This window comes from Rhododendron vialii, chromosome 6a (genome assembly GCF_030253575.1).
Source record: "Rhododendron vialii isolate Sample 1 chromosome 6a, ASM3025357v1".
In the NCBI taxonomy this organism is placed as follows: domain Eukaryota; kingdom Viridiplantae; phylum Streptophyta; class Magnoliopsida; order Ericales; family Ericaceae; genus Rhododendron; species Rhododendron vialii.
Window position 1 is genome coordinate 36785038 of NC_080562.1, and position 15548 is coordinate 36800585.

Genomic DNA, 15548 nt, shown 5'->3' on the forward strand with positions numbered 1-15548 from the left:
ACATATTGAGGGCTCGTGGCCCCCTACGTGTTAGATACATTAGCAAAAATAGGTTGATTCAATTCCGGTTAATCACATCTTTTGATAAACGTAGTCATTAAAGCTAAATCTTCCGGGCGTGAGCACGCGGTCGTGACTCTCGCCTGAGTTATATTGAGAACCGGTAACATCCTTTGTCAAGGGTTAGACGATCCCTAGACTTGCCTCCTTTAAGTTAATTAGGCGTTTTCCTAGTCTTTTGCCTTGGCAATTTTCACCGTTTAAAGCAAAACCAAGTTGGCCGTCTTAAACGCCACAATCCACCATATAAAACCTACAATCCGATTAAGCTACATTCGAATTCTCTGTGGGTACGATCCCGGACTTCCGGATATTATGCTACCAACGACCTAGCCCTACGCTTGGGGTATTCAACCTTATATTTGAAGGCGAGGTTTGAAAGCGAAGCACACCACATGTGCAATGAATAAGTACTCCATGGTCATACACATCTAATGTACAAAACTAAGAAAACGGGGTGGGTGTTGTGCAAGGAGGGCACAGTACCGTGCTGTGCAACATTTGAGCCGTCTATTTAGAAATCCAATAGTCTAGATTTCATCTCGGTAGTGAACAGCTTGGATGGTGCACAGTACAATGTTGTGCACAGCACCATCCCGTCTCCCAAAACTACATATTGTTTTCCAATTTAATTGAAGCTTTAGTCAAGTCAATTAGGTGATAAGAGTGTCTCCAATAGCATAATCAAAACTAAAAGATTTCTAAAATTAGCAATGTTGGTTCAAAATATAATTTACAATAGTATAACCAAACTTAGTAATTCCTTAATCAATAACCAAATTTTGGCATTTGAATAACCAAAACTAACATTTTCTTTTAAGATAACCAAATTTAAGGAGACCAAACACTCTCGATCTCTTTCTTTTCTCTCCTCTCATCATTATCAATAGACCCACCCCTTGCAATTATTCCCAACTCTCTCTATATTTCTCCGTTAAAAATGGATTTTTGCTTATGGATTCAACTTTGTTAAGCTTAGCAATAAAGAATAACTAAAAGCTTATGTGGCAATTTTTGATAATCTAATTTGGATTATGTCATTGGGAAACCCTAGGGATTTGAGTTTTAGTGGGGTTGTTTGGTAGTAGAAGTTTTGAGAGATGCTTTTGGGATAATATGGGAAGAGAAGAAAGAATGCGCTTGTGGACAGAACTTTATTGAAAATCGTACACATAGAGAGCGAAAAAGGTTGAACCCAAGAGAATAAGTTTTGTTTGGGCCAACGTGCAGACTTGTAGCTCAATGGCACTTCTCACTTCTTTTACATAAAAGCTAAGGGTTCGATTATCGTAAGGAGTAGCGGTACCCTTTTCATCCCCTTAAAATTAAGCTGGACATCTATTGAGTGAAAATAAAAAAAAATAAAAAGTTTGTTTGGGAGGAAAGGAAAAGAAAGAAAGAAAAATTTAGAAAGTTTTTTTTCCCCTGGTTTGGTTTGAAAGGGAAAGAAGAGAAAGGCCAAAATATAGTACTCCGTAGTAGGAATAGTAATTTTTTCTCATTTTCCTCACATTTTCTTTCTTCGTTATTTTTCTTTTCTTTCTCCCACTTTCCACAAGTTCTAAACAGGTAGTTAATTTATTATAAGTTCTTAAGTTGCATCTTAACTTATTGAGCTACGCTTGAAAATTTTTGCTTGTTTATGTAATCAGTAACGAGTTTTTACGGGTTGAACTCGAATATCTAAATTTGGTTTTAATTTTATTGAAAGCAAAAGTAAGAGAAAGTTTGAAAATATGATCGTTAGCATTCAAACTTTCATTAGGAGTCCAATTATATTCTCCAAGAATAAAAAATAAAAATAAAAATAAAAACAGAAACTACAACAATGTAAGAGGAACTTCGCAAAAAAATTCGCAAATTATTGGTCTTTCCGAAAATGGACATGGAGATGAATAAACATTCCACAAAAAGAAAACTTAACCAATCCCCAAGTTCACTGACATGCCTATGAATTAAAACTAATACGAAAAATTAACCAGTGCCTAAATAAATTTTACTCTAACTGAGAAACAAGCTCATAAGCTTCTGGTATTCGTTCAACTCATGTTTATTGATCCATGAATCAAAAAGAATAGTATTGCGGGTCGCAAAACCTCGGACATATATAAAGCGTGCAAAACAATCATGAATGTAGTTATTTCCTCTTAACCAATAAGGGAAAGGCTATAAATTACTTGAATACAACAGAAGTCGAAACCATATCTCGGTACCTTCTATATATATGGACCGAACCCCAGGCATGTCTTTCAACCCGTATCAGATCTTGCCGTGTTATTTCTGGCTATTTTTGGACGCGTTTTCCGCCTAATCAATCCGCTCCAGATTATACCTCACCATTCCCTCGAGTGCCAATCGAAATGTGCTCTGAGGAAGACACTGAAGGTTTTGAATCGCAAGATCAGCTTTCTCTTTTGCTAGATCCCTAGCTCTCTCAATCCCCCCACAACTCTTGACTATCCCAATGGCCTCATCTAGGGAACCAGTCTCACAAAACTCAGACTCAATGAGCTCTTTCAACTTTGGTTCTTCTTCGAGTGCAAAAATCACTGGTGCAGTTAGGTTCCCTTTTGCCAAGTCACTGCCAGCTGGCTTTCCCAGCTGCTCTGCCGACTGCGTGAAATCCAATACGTCGTCAACCACTTGGAAGGATAGGCCAAGATTCTTCCCATACTGATACATTTGTTCACTAACACTGCTGTCGACACTGCTAAAAATGGCGGCTCCTTTAGTGCTAGCAGCAATTAAGGAAGCTGTTTTGTAGTAGCTTTTGATCAAATATTCCTCGAGCTCAACATCACAGTCGAATAAACTTGATGCCTGCTTTATTTCGCCACTAGCAAAGTCTTTAATAACCTGCCACAATGCCATTGTACTTTATGGCTTCATGCATATGAGCTAAGTTTCCACCACATGAATGACATGGTGTTCAGATAACAGTAAAGAGGAGAGAAGCAAAATAGCAGAACCAGCATCTAAAGGCTTATGAAGCATACCTGGCTGATGAGTTTTATGACTTCAAGGTTTTCGAGATTAGCTAGGTACCAAGATGACTGAGCAAACATGAAATCGCCAGCAAGAACAGCCACTCTTGTACCATAGAGTTGGTGAACAGTTTCCTTCCCTACAAATAGACCAAAATGTAAGAGAGTTAATAGGCAACAGAAATCAAGACTCCAAAGTTTTTTAGAATGAGCATGACAAAACTACAAAGAGAGAGGGTTCCTTGGCGTGTTTCAACCATCTGGTAGTTTAGCCACTTTAATGGCTGAAAATACATCATTGCCCATGATGCCAGTCAAATTTTGGGAAAAAATAACAGAGAAATTTGCAATTGCCAACCGAATAGCATATTAATTTGGATATGATAATGTGATCACTAAGAGGAGTCAATTGTGAAGCCTCTTAATTGACAGTTCTTCGAAAACCACAAAGCAAGATATCATGGTTTGCTGATTCAACAGCATAGAAACCAGTCAAACTACTCTCCCATGATCTACTTTCCATTGCAATAGCAACAAGACTGAGTATGACAGCAGATGGTTCCAGCAATTATTGCAGTTACCGGGAATCAAAACAATCTACTTTCATGTGTAATGTTTTTCCATAAAACTAAGCAGGGTCTTATATAGAGATGGCCTTTCAACCATAAAGCCTGAAATGTAAAATAAGAGAACTCATGCAATTGCCAATCAGCATTCTCAGAATTATCCTGACAGAATCTAAGCAAACCTAGATCAGTAGCCAAAACTGAAAAAGCCTACCTCTTCGCATGTCACTTTCATCTAATACATCATCATGTATTAAGCTTGCCGTATGGATCATCTCAATAATCTCAGCCAAACGCCTATGTTCTTTGGTAAGTTCCCTGGTAATAAAGAGTATTGTGAAAATTTTAGTATTGTATAATATCTTGAGAAGTATATTTCAACAAATAAAACTGCAAGGTCCTCACTTCAAGCCTACAATTTCTGCAGTCGCTCTTGACACTAGGAACACCAACGCTGGCCTCATCCTCTTCCCACCGGCACCAAAGATCTGTTCAGCAGCAGACATCAAAACTGGGTTTTCTGCACCAACAATCTATAAGAAAAAAAAATCATCAGAAGGGAAGCATGTACAAAATAAAATGCGGAAATCAGAACATGTATACACAACATGACACTCTAAGCATCTGAAGTTGACAAGGGGTAAATGGATAGGTGCATCTCCATTACTCAAAGCTCTGAAAACAATAGAAAAGCATCAAGATTGTATCAAAGATCCAGAAGTCAATTCAACGTTATCTAACACAGAACTGCATCCCTAGCTGTGTCACGACAAATGGCAACGGACATCACCAAAATAAGACTCCTATTGGGATTCTGTCAGTAACAGACAAGAAAGTGGGTTACCAAAATTTGCAAGGTCTACTAACTCTATTAAGTTGCAGATTCTGGCATACAAAAGACTCATGCTTTACACAACTATGGCACATATCGTGCAAGTACGAAATGATTTGTCCTCTTCCGGAAAAATGAGATGAAAAGACTACAGATCTCTTCTTAGCACAACACCCCACCACTCTGCCCACCAACACATACCCCGGAATAGAGAGAAGATAAAGGGAAGGAAGATGAAGTGGACAGGAAGAACAGTAGTACTACATTGACAACCCTAGGTGATTTGAGTTGAAACTAAAGACTAAACCAATAGCAAATTTTTAGAACCACTAGTTAGAGGCCTCTTGTTGATTCAGTAATTAAATTCGAGGGAAAACACAAAACCCTTGGTGCCTAACATGACAAGTTACTATGAAAACCGAAACCAAGTTGAAGACAATTATTTTCCTTCACACACACAGAAACGGAAAAAATAATAATTTGAAATCTTAAAAACGACTAAACTGAAATCGTCAAAGCCTTCTCTAAACTATTGGGTACTCGGACGGGGAGAATTATCTTCGTCAGTCAGAACAGAATATCAAAAGAAGTGTTTTCATTTCACATGTCAAATTTGTCCTCCCTCATCCCGAAACCATGCTCAATGAGGACCATATTACACTCTTGCTCAATCAAGCACTCCTCCTCATAGTCACTATGCATAGCCAAACCATCTAAATATGCTTTCATCCACAACAAATCAACTTACTTCTCACCGAATATTTACCACAAAGCACCATTCAAGCAAGAGGTTTAAAAGTACCACTCTCAATGCTCTTCACTACGATAATATATAAGAACATCATATTATACACAAGCCAACATCATATTTTCACAGAGGTACTCACTGACAGTAGATTTTTGTTCAATGTTTGGAGATCATCAGCAACCACTTGAAACAAATTTGTCACTGAAATAGGGCTTCTAAACTCTTCCTTCTTATCAAGAACTGGAGCAGGACCTTGTGAAATCCCTATTGGAGAACCTAAAATGTAAGTAGCCAATTTCAACAGAGCGGACTCAGAATTGATAAGGATAAATATGCATTGAGGGACTAATTTACCAAGCAGAAACAAAGTCAAATTGTGCTTAGCTAAATGAAGAAAGTACCATTCACCAGAGTCTCTGGAGTCTTTGTAGGTAAAACGCGACACCGGCCAATATCCCGGCGACAACAAGACAATTTCCGAGCCCCGTGTCCTCTTCTAACACTCCTGTGAACCCCCTTTGCATAATTTCTAACTGGAAACCGGTCAAATGAACTATTGGAAGAACACCCACATGAAACCAAATCCAACCCAGTTCGAACAAACTCAAGATTATGCCATGTCATTGACATCATCCTCAGCAATACCCAGATACCAGAAACACCAAATTGTTTTCTCTCAAATAAAAAACCCAACTCAGAAAAATGCTTAATTTCCCATTTTACCACAAACCCTCCAAGAAAACAATCATTGGGGCCATTACAGATGAAAAGAGAAAGTAAGGGGTATCGTATCAAACTTCAAATGAATTGCGAAGATTTCAAATGGGTCGTAACCTGAGAAGCTATTCACTTGAGAGAAGGAGAAGAAAGTTGAACTTCAATCCAACCAGTGGTTGGGATGTGTCAGTGAATTGTCCTTGTGAACAGCCTATTGCGGTGAGTGGTTCCAAGAAGACCACATAACAAAATACGGGATTTTGCAAAAGAAACGAAATGAAAAGGCGGTAATGTTTTAGGACATGGTGTATGTAGATTACGGTGAGAGATGTGTAGATTATGGTGAGAGATGAAAGGGAGAGGGAGAGAGAGAGGCAATGAAATGGGCTTATCTTGGCAAGTCAAAACCTATTTGAAGTCATAGAAGCTGGTGGTCAAATGGTTGCCAAGTAAACTCTGTCCCTAGGGGGTAATCAATACGGAGTATCTTAGATTTTGCTAAGGGGGTGTTCGGATAAATAAGCCAAAGTGGTTTATTTTTTGTTCTTATTCAAATTTTTTTTGTATCACTTGGCTTATCCTCATTTTTTTTTGGGATTATTGCATCTTCATGACGAGAGGAATCTAAAAAGTATAAAATTTTGATCGAAATCCAATATTTTTTGAATAAAGACGAAAAAAGTGGCTTATTGGCTTATTTTTGTTTTTATGTGGGTTTGTTTGGCTTATTTTTGGCGGGAAAGCCAATGGCTTTTTTAGCCGCACAGGGCCTAAGTGTTTTTTTTTTTGAAAGGATTTTGCTAAGTGTTGGACCCCAAGAGATCCTTCTAATTTTTACAGCAAAAATGATACTCATACAACAATTCAAACACAACAACTTACACAACCTCTCACATATATGTGAAGCTCACACATAGTAGTATGTGTGGAGCTCACATGCATGTGAAAGGTTGTGTAAATTGTTGTGTTTAAATTGTTGTGTGAATAGCATCTTTGTGTTTACAGTGTTTTAGGCCCTGTTTTCGGTAACTTAAAAGTTGTAGGCTAGAACTTTACTTTTTGCACTTTTTTTCCAATATTTTTAAAAATATTTGTGTAAAATTTTTTTTTTGATTCTTCTCATTGAAACGAGACAATTATTCATAAAAATTTAGAGAAAAACTATTAAACACAAATATATATATATATATATATATATATACAGTCCGTCTCCTGTAAGGACCACCTCATTTTAATAAAATGCGGACCTCCCTTTTCCGATTGAATTTCGATGATCCGAGCCGCTCAGTGTGTTCAGAACGTGATTTTAAGGGTACTCGCTAGAAATCAATAAAAAAAATGAACAGAAAAGGCTTCATCCAAGCAGTTTTGTTTGCTTTTTATCAAACGATTCTAACAAAAACTGCTCGGATGAAGCCCTTCCCGGTCTTGTTTTTTACTGATTTCTTGAGGGTACCCTTAAAATCACGTTCTGAACACATTGAGCGGCTCGGATCATCGAAATTCGATCGAAAAATGGAAGAAATGAGGTGGTTCGCATTTTAACTAAAATAAGAACTCCCTAATTCGAGACTGAATGTATATATATATATATATATATATATATATATATATATATATATATATATATATTGAATAAGGACAGCAAAAGAAATGGGAGTATTAGTTTGGAAAATTTTAGTGTATATTTTTTCATCCTAAGGTCCTTACCCAAACCTAAACTCATTCGAAATCCGACTAAAAAAAATCACCTCGAGCCATTTACCTTTGTTGATGCCAAATCCTTTTCTTTCTTTTTTTTTACGGAATTTGTTGATACCAAATCAAGGGAGACCCTTTTTAGTTTTCATCACCAAATCAAGACAGACCCAAGCCTAAATTTCCAATTACTAATTTCTCTTGTTGGTAAGCTGTTGTTGATGGTCAGCGGTGTGTTTCATTGGTCACAGTAGGTGGCAAAAGTCTCCGGCGCCAATAGCAATGCCAGATCAAGGGGTTGATAGTGGTGTGGTGGTCAGCGAAACTTGGTGGTGGTTGGCGGTGGATTTGATGGTGGTATTTAGCGATGGAGGACATAGGTGAGGAGCGACGAATGACGATAGTGGCGGTGGATGGTGTAACCTTTTAAAAATTGAGTATGTAACAACCCAGCTTTTTCTAGAATAAATTTTAAAATATACTGTATTTTATTCATTTTCAGGCCTCATCTCTTCTAAACCTCAAAAATTACAACAATTATATGGTGTGTTATACAACCTCAAAATAACGACAAAATTGATTTTCCCAAATAATCTCCAAATGAATAGAATTCTTCAAATATTCCAATTATGCTTGTCCTTATTTTGCTCCATAACTGTCACATAAACTACGCGGAAAGTATACAATACGAGGACAATGAAAGGGCATAGCGGAATCAATAAACGATTTTTACAACTTCAACCGAATCAACCATAATCACGACAATTAACTTAAGCCTCATACCCGGCCCATCTCGGTAACATGCCAAGTACCACAAAGGTTAAAATAAACTTCGAATGCCCGTAGGCCATGTAAACAACAATATTCCTGATTCCCCGTAGGGCAATCAATCAATCATTCTCTGAACTCAGTGGGCTTGCACATGTACCAGTCTGTTCCATGATAATCAACTGCGCAAAAATGATATACCATCATTCACAAATATAATGGCATTACTTGAGTCAATAATGAGATCAACAATAACAAAAGAACACAAGTAGGGGATGATGAATAAAAATACTCTGGAGACTTAGAATGTATTGTATACTTCCGGTACCTCAAATGACAATCGCGACCGTTGAACCGTTGAATATATGCATCTCAACTCCATGAACAACATACTAAAATTCCGTTATGATCTGATACGATTCCACATTTGATCTCCACGATCACCTCCTACTTCAAGACTAATACAGTATTACTTGGCCAAAAGGCCACTGTTTTCTCTATTATGACCCTAGCCTTCTTGCTATTCACATCTATATAAACACAAGCATTTATAAACCCTACCAATAGATAAGGGAGCTTCAACATTTAATGTGCATAACCACCCCACTTATTATGCACCCAACCACCAATCCACGGTCCCTCTTTTTACATGAGATTTGTGTAAGGGTAATTTACTACTCAACTGACACACACACACACACACATATATATATATATATATATAAAATAATTCATTCAAATTATTAATGTAAGTTAAGTTAAATTCGTCAGATGACCCATAAATCATCATTCATATATTATGGATCCATTTTCTAATCATTGCTGATTAGTTTATCTCGCTTATCTGCTTATTTATTTAATTTTGTTATTTTGTACTTTAATCAGACACAATAAACAAATCACTGCAAGGTACAAAATAAAATAAGTCCTAAAAGCAACTCCGCTTGTTATTATTAATTATTATCAAAATGACGATGCCAAAAGATATGTTAACCAATTTTCATCAAAATTGACGATGCCAAAGTGCCACCTCTCCTGTTACCCATCTGAGATTGGTTAACATATGGAGCCTGGAAATATGGTAACTCTTGGAGTGGCCTGGGAATTTCTCTCATACAGGAATTATCATCTTCTTGCTCCAGCCTGAGTCCTTTACATATAGTGATCCTTGCTATTCTATATACTCACTGTCAAATGGTGTTTACATTAGGCTAATTTGCTTATATTTTTCTGATTGTCTCAATGCTATAACAAAGATAGGAGAGAAGAATGAGTGTCACTATGCTGAGAGTAATTTTCTGTTGTGCTCCCTTAGCCAAGAGATTTCAAAGCTTACTTTTGTAGGATTAAGAAGGCTGAGCACAAAAAGCCGAGGATGTTCATCAAGCCCATTGCCTTGCTAGAAGGGCCCTGAGGCCCATGACGACTTCCATTTTTCCGAGGAGCAAGTGCAGGTTTTACATTATCAGTGTAGCCTTTTTTGTTCTTGTTTTTTTTTCTTTTCTTTTCTTTTGTTTTTGTTGATCATCTGTCTGTAAAACTACTTATTTTATGTAATGAATTTCTTGCCGTACCACCAAAAAACAAAAGAAATCTATGCATTACGCTTAGTAAGAAAGCATCCCAAGTCCCAACCCATTAATTTTTCATTTAGTGTTTGACCATTTAAAACTAGGGCCGTAAACGAACCGAATCGAGCCGAACCCTGTTAAGTTCGGCTCGGGTTCGTTAAGGTATGAGTTCGGCTCGGGTTCGGCTCGAGTTCGATTCGAGCCTAAACAACTTGGCTCGAGTTCAGCTCGTTAAAATTTTTCAAGGCTCGGGTTCTGCTCGGTTGGGTTTGTTAAGATACTAGTCTGGCTCGAGTTCGGCTCGGATTCAGCTCGGGTTCGATTCAAACTTGAACATCTTGGCTCGAGTTTAGCTCGTTAAACTCAAATGAATCGAGCCGAGCCGAATCTAAGCTCGAATTGAGCTCGTCAAAACTCATGTTTGATTCAGCTCAGCTCATTAAACTTAAGCGAACCCAAACTCTCTCATTAATCGTATGGAATTTGGGAGAAAAATAAGTATTGAATTATATATACAACCTTAAAATTTTTTACATTTACAAATAGACCCCTATTTAATTATTAATTAAATTTAAGTATAGGTTCGCGAACCTAACCGAGCCGAATACCGTTAGGCTCAGGTTTGGCTCATTTACGGAACGAGCCTAGAGTTGAGGTTCAGGTTCAGTTCGTTTAGCAAACGAATCGAACTCGAATAAGCTCTTACCGAACCGAGCCTCGAATAGTTCGCGAATGACTCAGTTCATTTACAGCCCTATTTAAAACAATGTAAAGCCCAATGCCATATGACCCTTACAGCCCGTTTGTCGACATGATAAAGAGGGTGGATATGCTATTACCCAAGATAGTATATTTGAACTACTCATATCCGTTGTTTGCCACCCGGAGAAAGACGATGGTATAAAATCCCTCAGATTATATATTAGCCTTCATATTTGGCTTTTTAATTACGCAAATGCCACATTTCCTTTTAATTCTATTGCCATCTACTAATATCCACCCAAGACAAAACAAGCATACACAGATCCCCTATTTTTATAAATTACTCAAACAAACATTCTACACCATATTCGCTCTATATAGATCTCCGCCCTTTTGTCATATCGTTTCTCATACTATATCCACCTAAAACTAATTTGGTCGACAGACAGTCCGTTACAGTTCTTTATTTGAAATTTAGAAGAGTAAAACAAAAGTGCATCCATGATACAACTATATATAGCACTCAGAGAAAGAGTTATATTGTATATGTGCAATGCTACACATCTCAAACAAGGATATTCTGTCAAGGACAAGGATATTCAACTGGCAATCAACGTCCCTGTCGCTTGACCTTCTGAATCCTCTTACAATGCAACTTTAGAAAATTACAAGCTGTAAGTTAAACCACATCACAACCCTTTAACTGCTTATACAGCTCCTCTCACTACTTCTCTTCATAGATATAGATGCAGTCGCTAGAACCTGGAAATAGCAACAAGAAGAAAGGAGTATTGTTTTAGCACAAACTACAAAACAATCTTCAACCACTTGGACACCAAGAAGCACTGATAAGATTACATCAGATACGGTCATGGCAATAGCTCAAAATCACGATACAAACACATTGGAGACATGTTGAGTACAAAAAAAAAAAAAAAAACACTACAGGAACTTATTATAGTTTTGCACAAAAACTGAACCATTTTTTCTATCAACTTAGGGGGAAAAAAAAAGTCGCAAATCAATCTTGGAGGATTAAGCATCGATGACTATTGCGATACTGAATTCTTCTCCTGTCATTAACATGCCCCCAATGTGTCCTAATGTGTCTCTTTGTGTCCGACTAAAACTGTACTTAGAAATGTGTTTGGTCTGTCCAGATGTGTCAAATATGAATACGAGACACCGCTAGACGTGTCCATGATTGTCTTAGCAATAAATCTAGGTGAACTTATAGTGAGACCCTGGTTGAAGCACAAGGAGACTATGACTTACTTGGATCAGTCGTGGTAAGGAGAGCAGATTCCTTGAAATCACAGTTCCATTTGTTCCTCCCCTTGCACTGATAGTAGAGGTTCATTGCTAATGAAGCATGGTTGATGAGATTATCTGGGGAGGCACAGGGGCAACTCTTTTCCAGAAACTTGCAGTCAACCTGAGAGCATGCGTAATCGAGGTTCGCCTCAAGAGTCTCCTTGTTCGCGAGTGGCTTGGCCACACACCAAGTTTTCGGCTGCCCAATTGAAAAGTTGGCACAATCATTTAGGCCTAGTTTGATCATTCAACTTTTTTTTTTTATAAGTAAATAATTACTGTAGTATATTAGAAGAAGGCATTAAGGGAACACCACTCGTATATTACAGTCGTGGATGCAGGGTTGCCGCTTGATTATGTGCAACTTCGTGGAAATTTAGGGTTCGAGTAAAATGTAAACTAACTTGTGTGTGTGTAGAAAGATCAAAATAATTTGGAGTAATCTATGTAGCGTGAGGAACTTGAACTTACATGTTCTTCATCTACCAATTCCGAAGTTCCACCTGCAAAAAATTTTAGGGGCTCATTAGTTGCTAGTTAGATGTAGTAAGGCTGCTTTTGGATCAGGGAGTTAATGAGGGAAACGAGAATGTAAGGTACTTCTCTACACAAAATCAATGTGTGCTTCCCTTGCATTTTCTTTTTCGTCAACGAATTCCATTCACAAATCCTTTATCCAGACATGGTCTAAATAACTGATAAACCAGGGAACTTAGCATGCACAGTATCCCAAAAGAGGTACAACCAATTTGATGCAATCAGCAGGGCCAGTTCAACCCCCTCAAATTTGCACCTCAGAGAAACAAAATTAGTACTACATATATGGACAATCAACTTTAGAAGACCTTGAAAAGTTAGCAATTGAAGCAGCTCAGATGAGATTAAAGGAACCTGAATCCTTTTGAAGCAAATTAGTACAATTGATGTCAAGTTATTGGAATTGAAGACAGCCCAGTTGAGATTTAAGGGAACCCAAATCCTTTTGAAGCAAATAAGTCCAATTCACAGGGTCAGCCCTGAGCTACAATTCGAGAAGCAGCCAGCCGCTCTCGGTCCCGAAAATTTACATTTTTTAAGAGCCCCTCTTGTTTGGGCACCCCTTATAATAGTCCAACAAAAAGGTTCCATCTTTCATTGTCGCTCTAAACCCTCTAAAAGTCAGAGCCGGCTCTGCCAATTGATATCAAGTAATTGGAATTATAGAAAACCCCAGTTCAGATCTAAAAAATGAATGTATCAATTAATATTAAAAAAAGTTGAACAGGAAACTGAAAACAGGCAATCCAATCACATGCAAATCATTTGAAGTCAGTAAAGAGGAAACCAAGAAAGTGAAACAGGTAGTGGGTGCAGAACCAGCCCTTTTTGGGTACTGAAACTAAAAGGGTTACCTGAAATTGAGGAAAAGAGGAGGAGAAAAAGAGAGAGAACTGCTGCTTTACTAACCATTTGTGATGGGTTAGTGTTGTACTATGTTTTTGCAAGGGAGTGTGAAGTGATTGTTTTGGGTTTGGCTTTTGGGTCATTATATGAGGAAAAGTGGGTGGGAACTTTTAAGAGGAAAAAGGTCTTTGCTGAGAATATCGTAACGGCTATTTCGTTGTCGAGACGCTATTTCGATGTCGAGACTAACGTAAACCACCTAGCATGACGTTTTTGACTTGTGTGAATTGTGTCAACTGGATTGTGACGTACTGATGATTGTAGTGGGCCGATTCGGCCGAACCGCCAGACCCTTGGTGGTTCGAACCCTGCACCCTTAAAGAGGCTTGGCGAGCAACAGGTCATGGAACAATCAGCAACTAGGCCTGATCAAACAATTGGTCCTTGCCGAAACCTATTGTCCCGGATCCTTTATCTGTGGATTGAAAGGCTCGGATCTTGTTCGGTGCAACCGGGTCTCCCTTTACGAACCGTATCCTTTGGTTACAATCGACCTGGGGTCTGACCTGCGTAATTTATAGGTGGTAGTTTACACACGTGAACATAACCGTCTTCCAGTTTATATCATATGTGACATTAGCCGAAACGGTTACCTCGCACACGTAAATACTTAGAAGGCAAGTTTGGAGGTTCTATACAAGAGAAAAGCCTAAAACCTAAAGAAGTACGTTGATACTAACCCTAGAGCTTCCTTAATCTTCTTTCACCTCCGGTTACTTACTTATGACTTGTTCACTTCACTACTCTACTCAAAAAATATTTATCAACTCAATCATTACTTTCATTTCTTTATCTAACTTATCAATCATTACTCTCATTTTTCACTCTATTTCTTTTTACTTTTTACCCCTCTCTCCGATTATTACTCTCATTTATCTCTCTACTTATTATTCAAAAACATTACTCAAATCACAAATCAAACAAAACATTAACCATTGGGAGTACCTTCCCAGTCAACTCCGACTGGTTAAACTCTTTATTGCGCAGGACAAATCTCCCCTAGTCCAGATCCGACCAAGAGCTCCACTAAAGCCTTCGATGATAAACCAGCACACCACCCTGATATATCTATTAACAATGTAGACACCACTTTTTTTCTTTTTCCTTTTTCAAAACGAAACAATGATGTATGCGGACAGTTTTGCCAATTCTGCTGTTGGCATGACATAGTTTAGCTATGTAGAGGAAATTAGATACCCATTGATGAAATTAGCCAACGAAAGATCAATTAAGGCCATCTGGATTCCTTAGCAAAAAAGAGGCCGTCTGGATTGATCTAGTACACACACACACATATATATTGACTGGTGATCTAGTACACATTTGTGTAAAGAAAAAGTGCCTATACTTTTCTTTTGGCTCTGGTTCCCCTCCCCCCACCCAAGCAAAAAAGATTTTATTAATCTTTAAAAATGATTATAAACGGGTCTTGGACACACCGGTAAAACGCTAATCGAGAACCAACCCCAAAGGACGGCAAGATAATATCCATGAACCCAAACTAAAAAAATCAAAAGAAACAACCAAACAACCTACTACCAAAGCAGACAACGCAACAAACTACTACCAAAGCAGGCAAAAAGAAAAAACCGAAACTAAAAATGACAAATCGAATGAAAACGGATCCGAAAACCAAGAGGACAAACCATGAACCGTGAAAAACTCGGAATTAAAAGGCTAAAGGATTTTTTGGCTCTGTTGATAAAGGATTTTTTTGTGGTCTCATGGTTACGTGTATCTTAACTAATTACATTACTGTCTTCAGTGATCTAGAGTGTAATTTCTGTTTTTTTTTTTTTGGATAAATAATTTCTGATTGTTCTTCATTCTTTTTCTTCCGACTATGAAAGAAAAGACGGGAATAAAAAAAGTTTTTAACCAATGGGTTCAAAGTTCAAACCAGACTACCTAACCAAAACCCCTCCGCGGATGTGATCTAAAGTGTAGGGTCCGTACCAGTTTTTTAAAAAAAACAACTTTTAAAAAAGGAAGATAATTTCAAGTTCAAAAATTATGTGTTTACGCAAATAATTTTTCTATCAATATGAATCTTGTTTGATAGATCTCATTGAGATCTTTTAAACGGTTCAAAAAAATTAAAAAATTATTTTTCATTTTTATTATACTTGAGCTTGAAATTACATT

The 15548-nt window shown here is 37.7% G+C and overlaps 2 protein-coding genes and 1 long non-coding RNA gene across 3 annotated transcripts; all 3 read right to left on the reverse strand.

Moving 5' to 3' along the window:
* Nucleotides 1–2066: 2066 nt before the first annotated feature.
* Nucleotides 2067–6342, reverse strand: LOC131329467 (solanesyl diphosphate synthase 1, chloroplastic-like). The gene is made up of 6 exons (XM_058362591.1): nt 5592–6342; nt 5330–5466; nt 4016–4143; nt 3825–3928; nt 3057–3184; nt 2067–2916 (listed from the first exon to the last, which is right to left on the reverse strand). Exons 1-6 carry the CDS (start codon nt 5821–5823, stop codon nt 2368–2370), a joined length of 1278 nt encoding a protein of 425 aa, XP_058218574.1. The 5' UTR covers nt 5824–6342; the 3' UTR covers nt 2067–2367.
* A 1843-nt stretch (nt 6343–8185) lies between these two features.
* On the reverse strand, nt 8186–8917 carry LOC131329293 (uncharacterized). Its single transcript, XR_009200706.1, has 2 exons — nt 8702–8917; nt 8186–8555 (listed from the first exon to the last, which is right to left on the reverse strand). It is a non-coding gene; the product is annotated as an uncharacterized LOC131329293 (long non-coding RNA).
* A 2212-nt stretch (nt 8918–11129) lies between these two features.
* Nucleotides 11130–13484, reverse strand: LOC131329367 (major pollen allergen Ole e 10-like). The gene is made up of 4 exons (XM_058362464.1): nt 13352–13484; nt 12432–12463; nt 11922–12159; nt 11130–11408 (listed from the first exon to the last, which is right to left on the reverse strand). The coding sequence occupies exons 1-4, from the start codon at nt 13407–13409 to the stop codon at nt 11371–11373; spliced, it is 366 nt and encodes a 121-aa protein (XP_058218447.1). The 5' UTR covers nt 13410–13484; the 3' UTR covers nt 11130–11370.
* Between the last annotated feature and the right edge of the window lie 2064 nt (nt 13485–15548).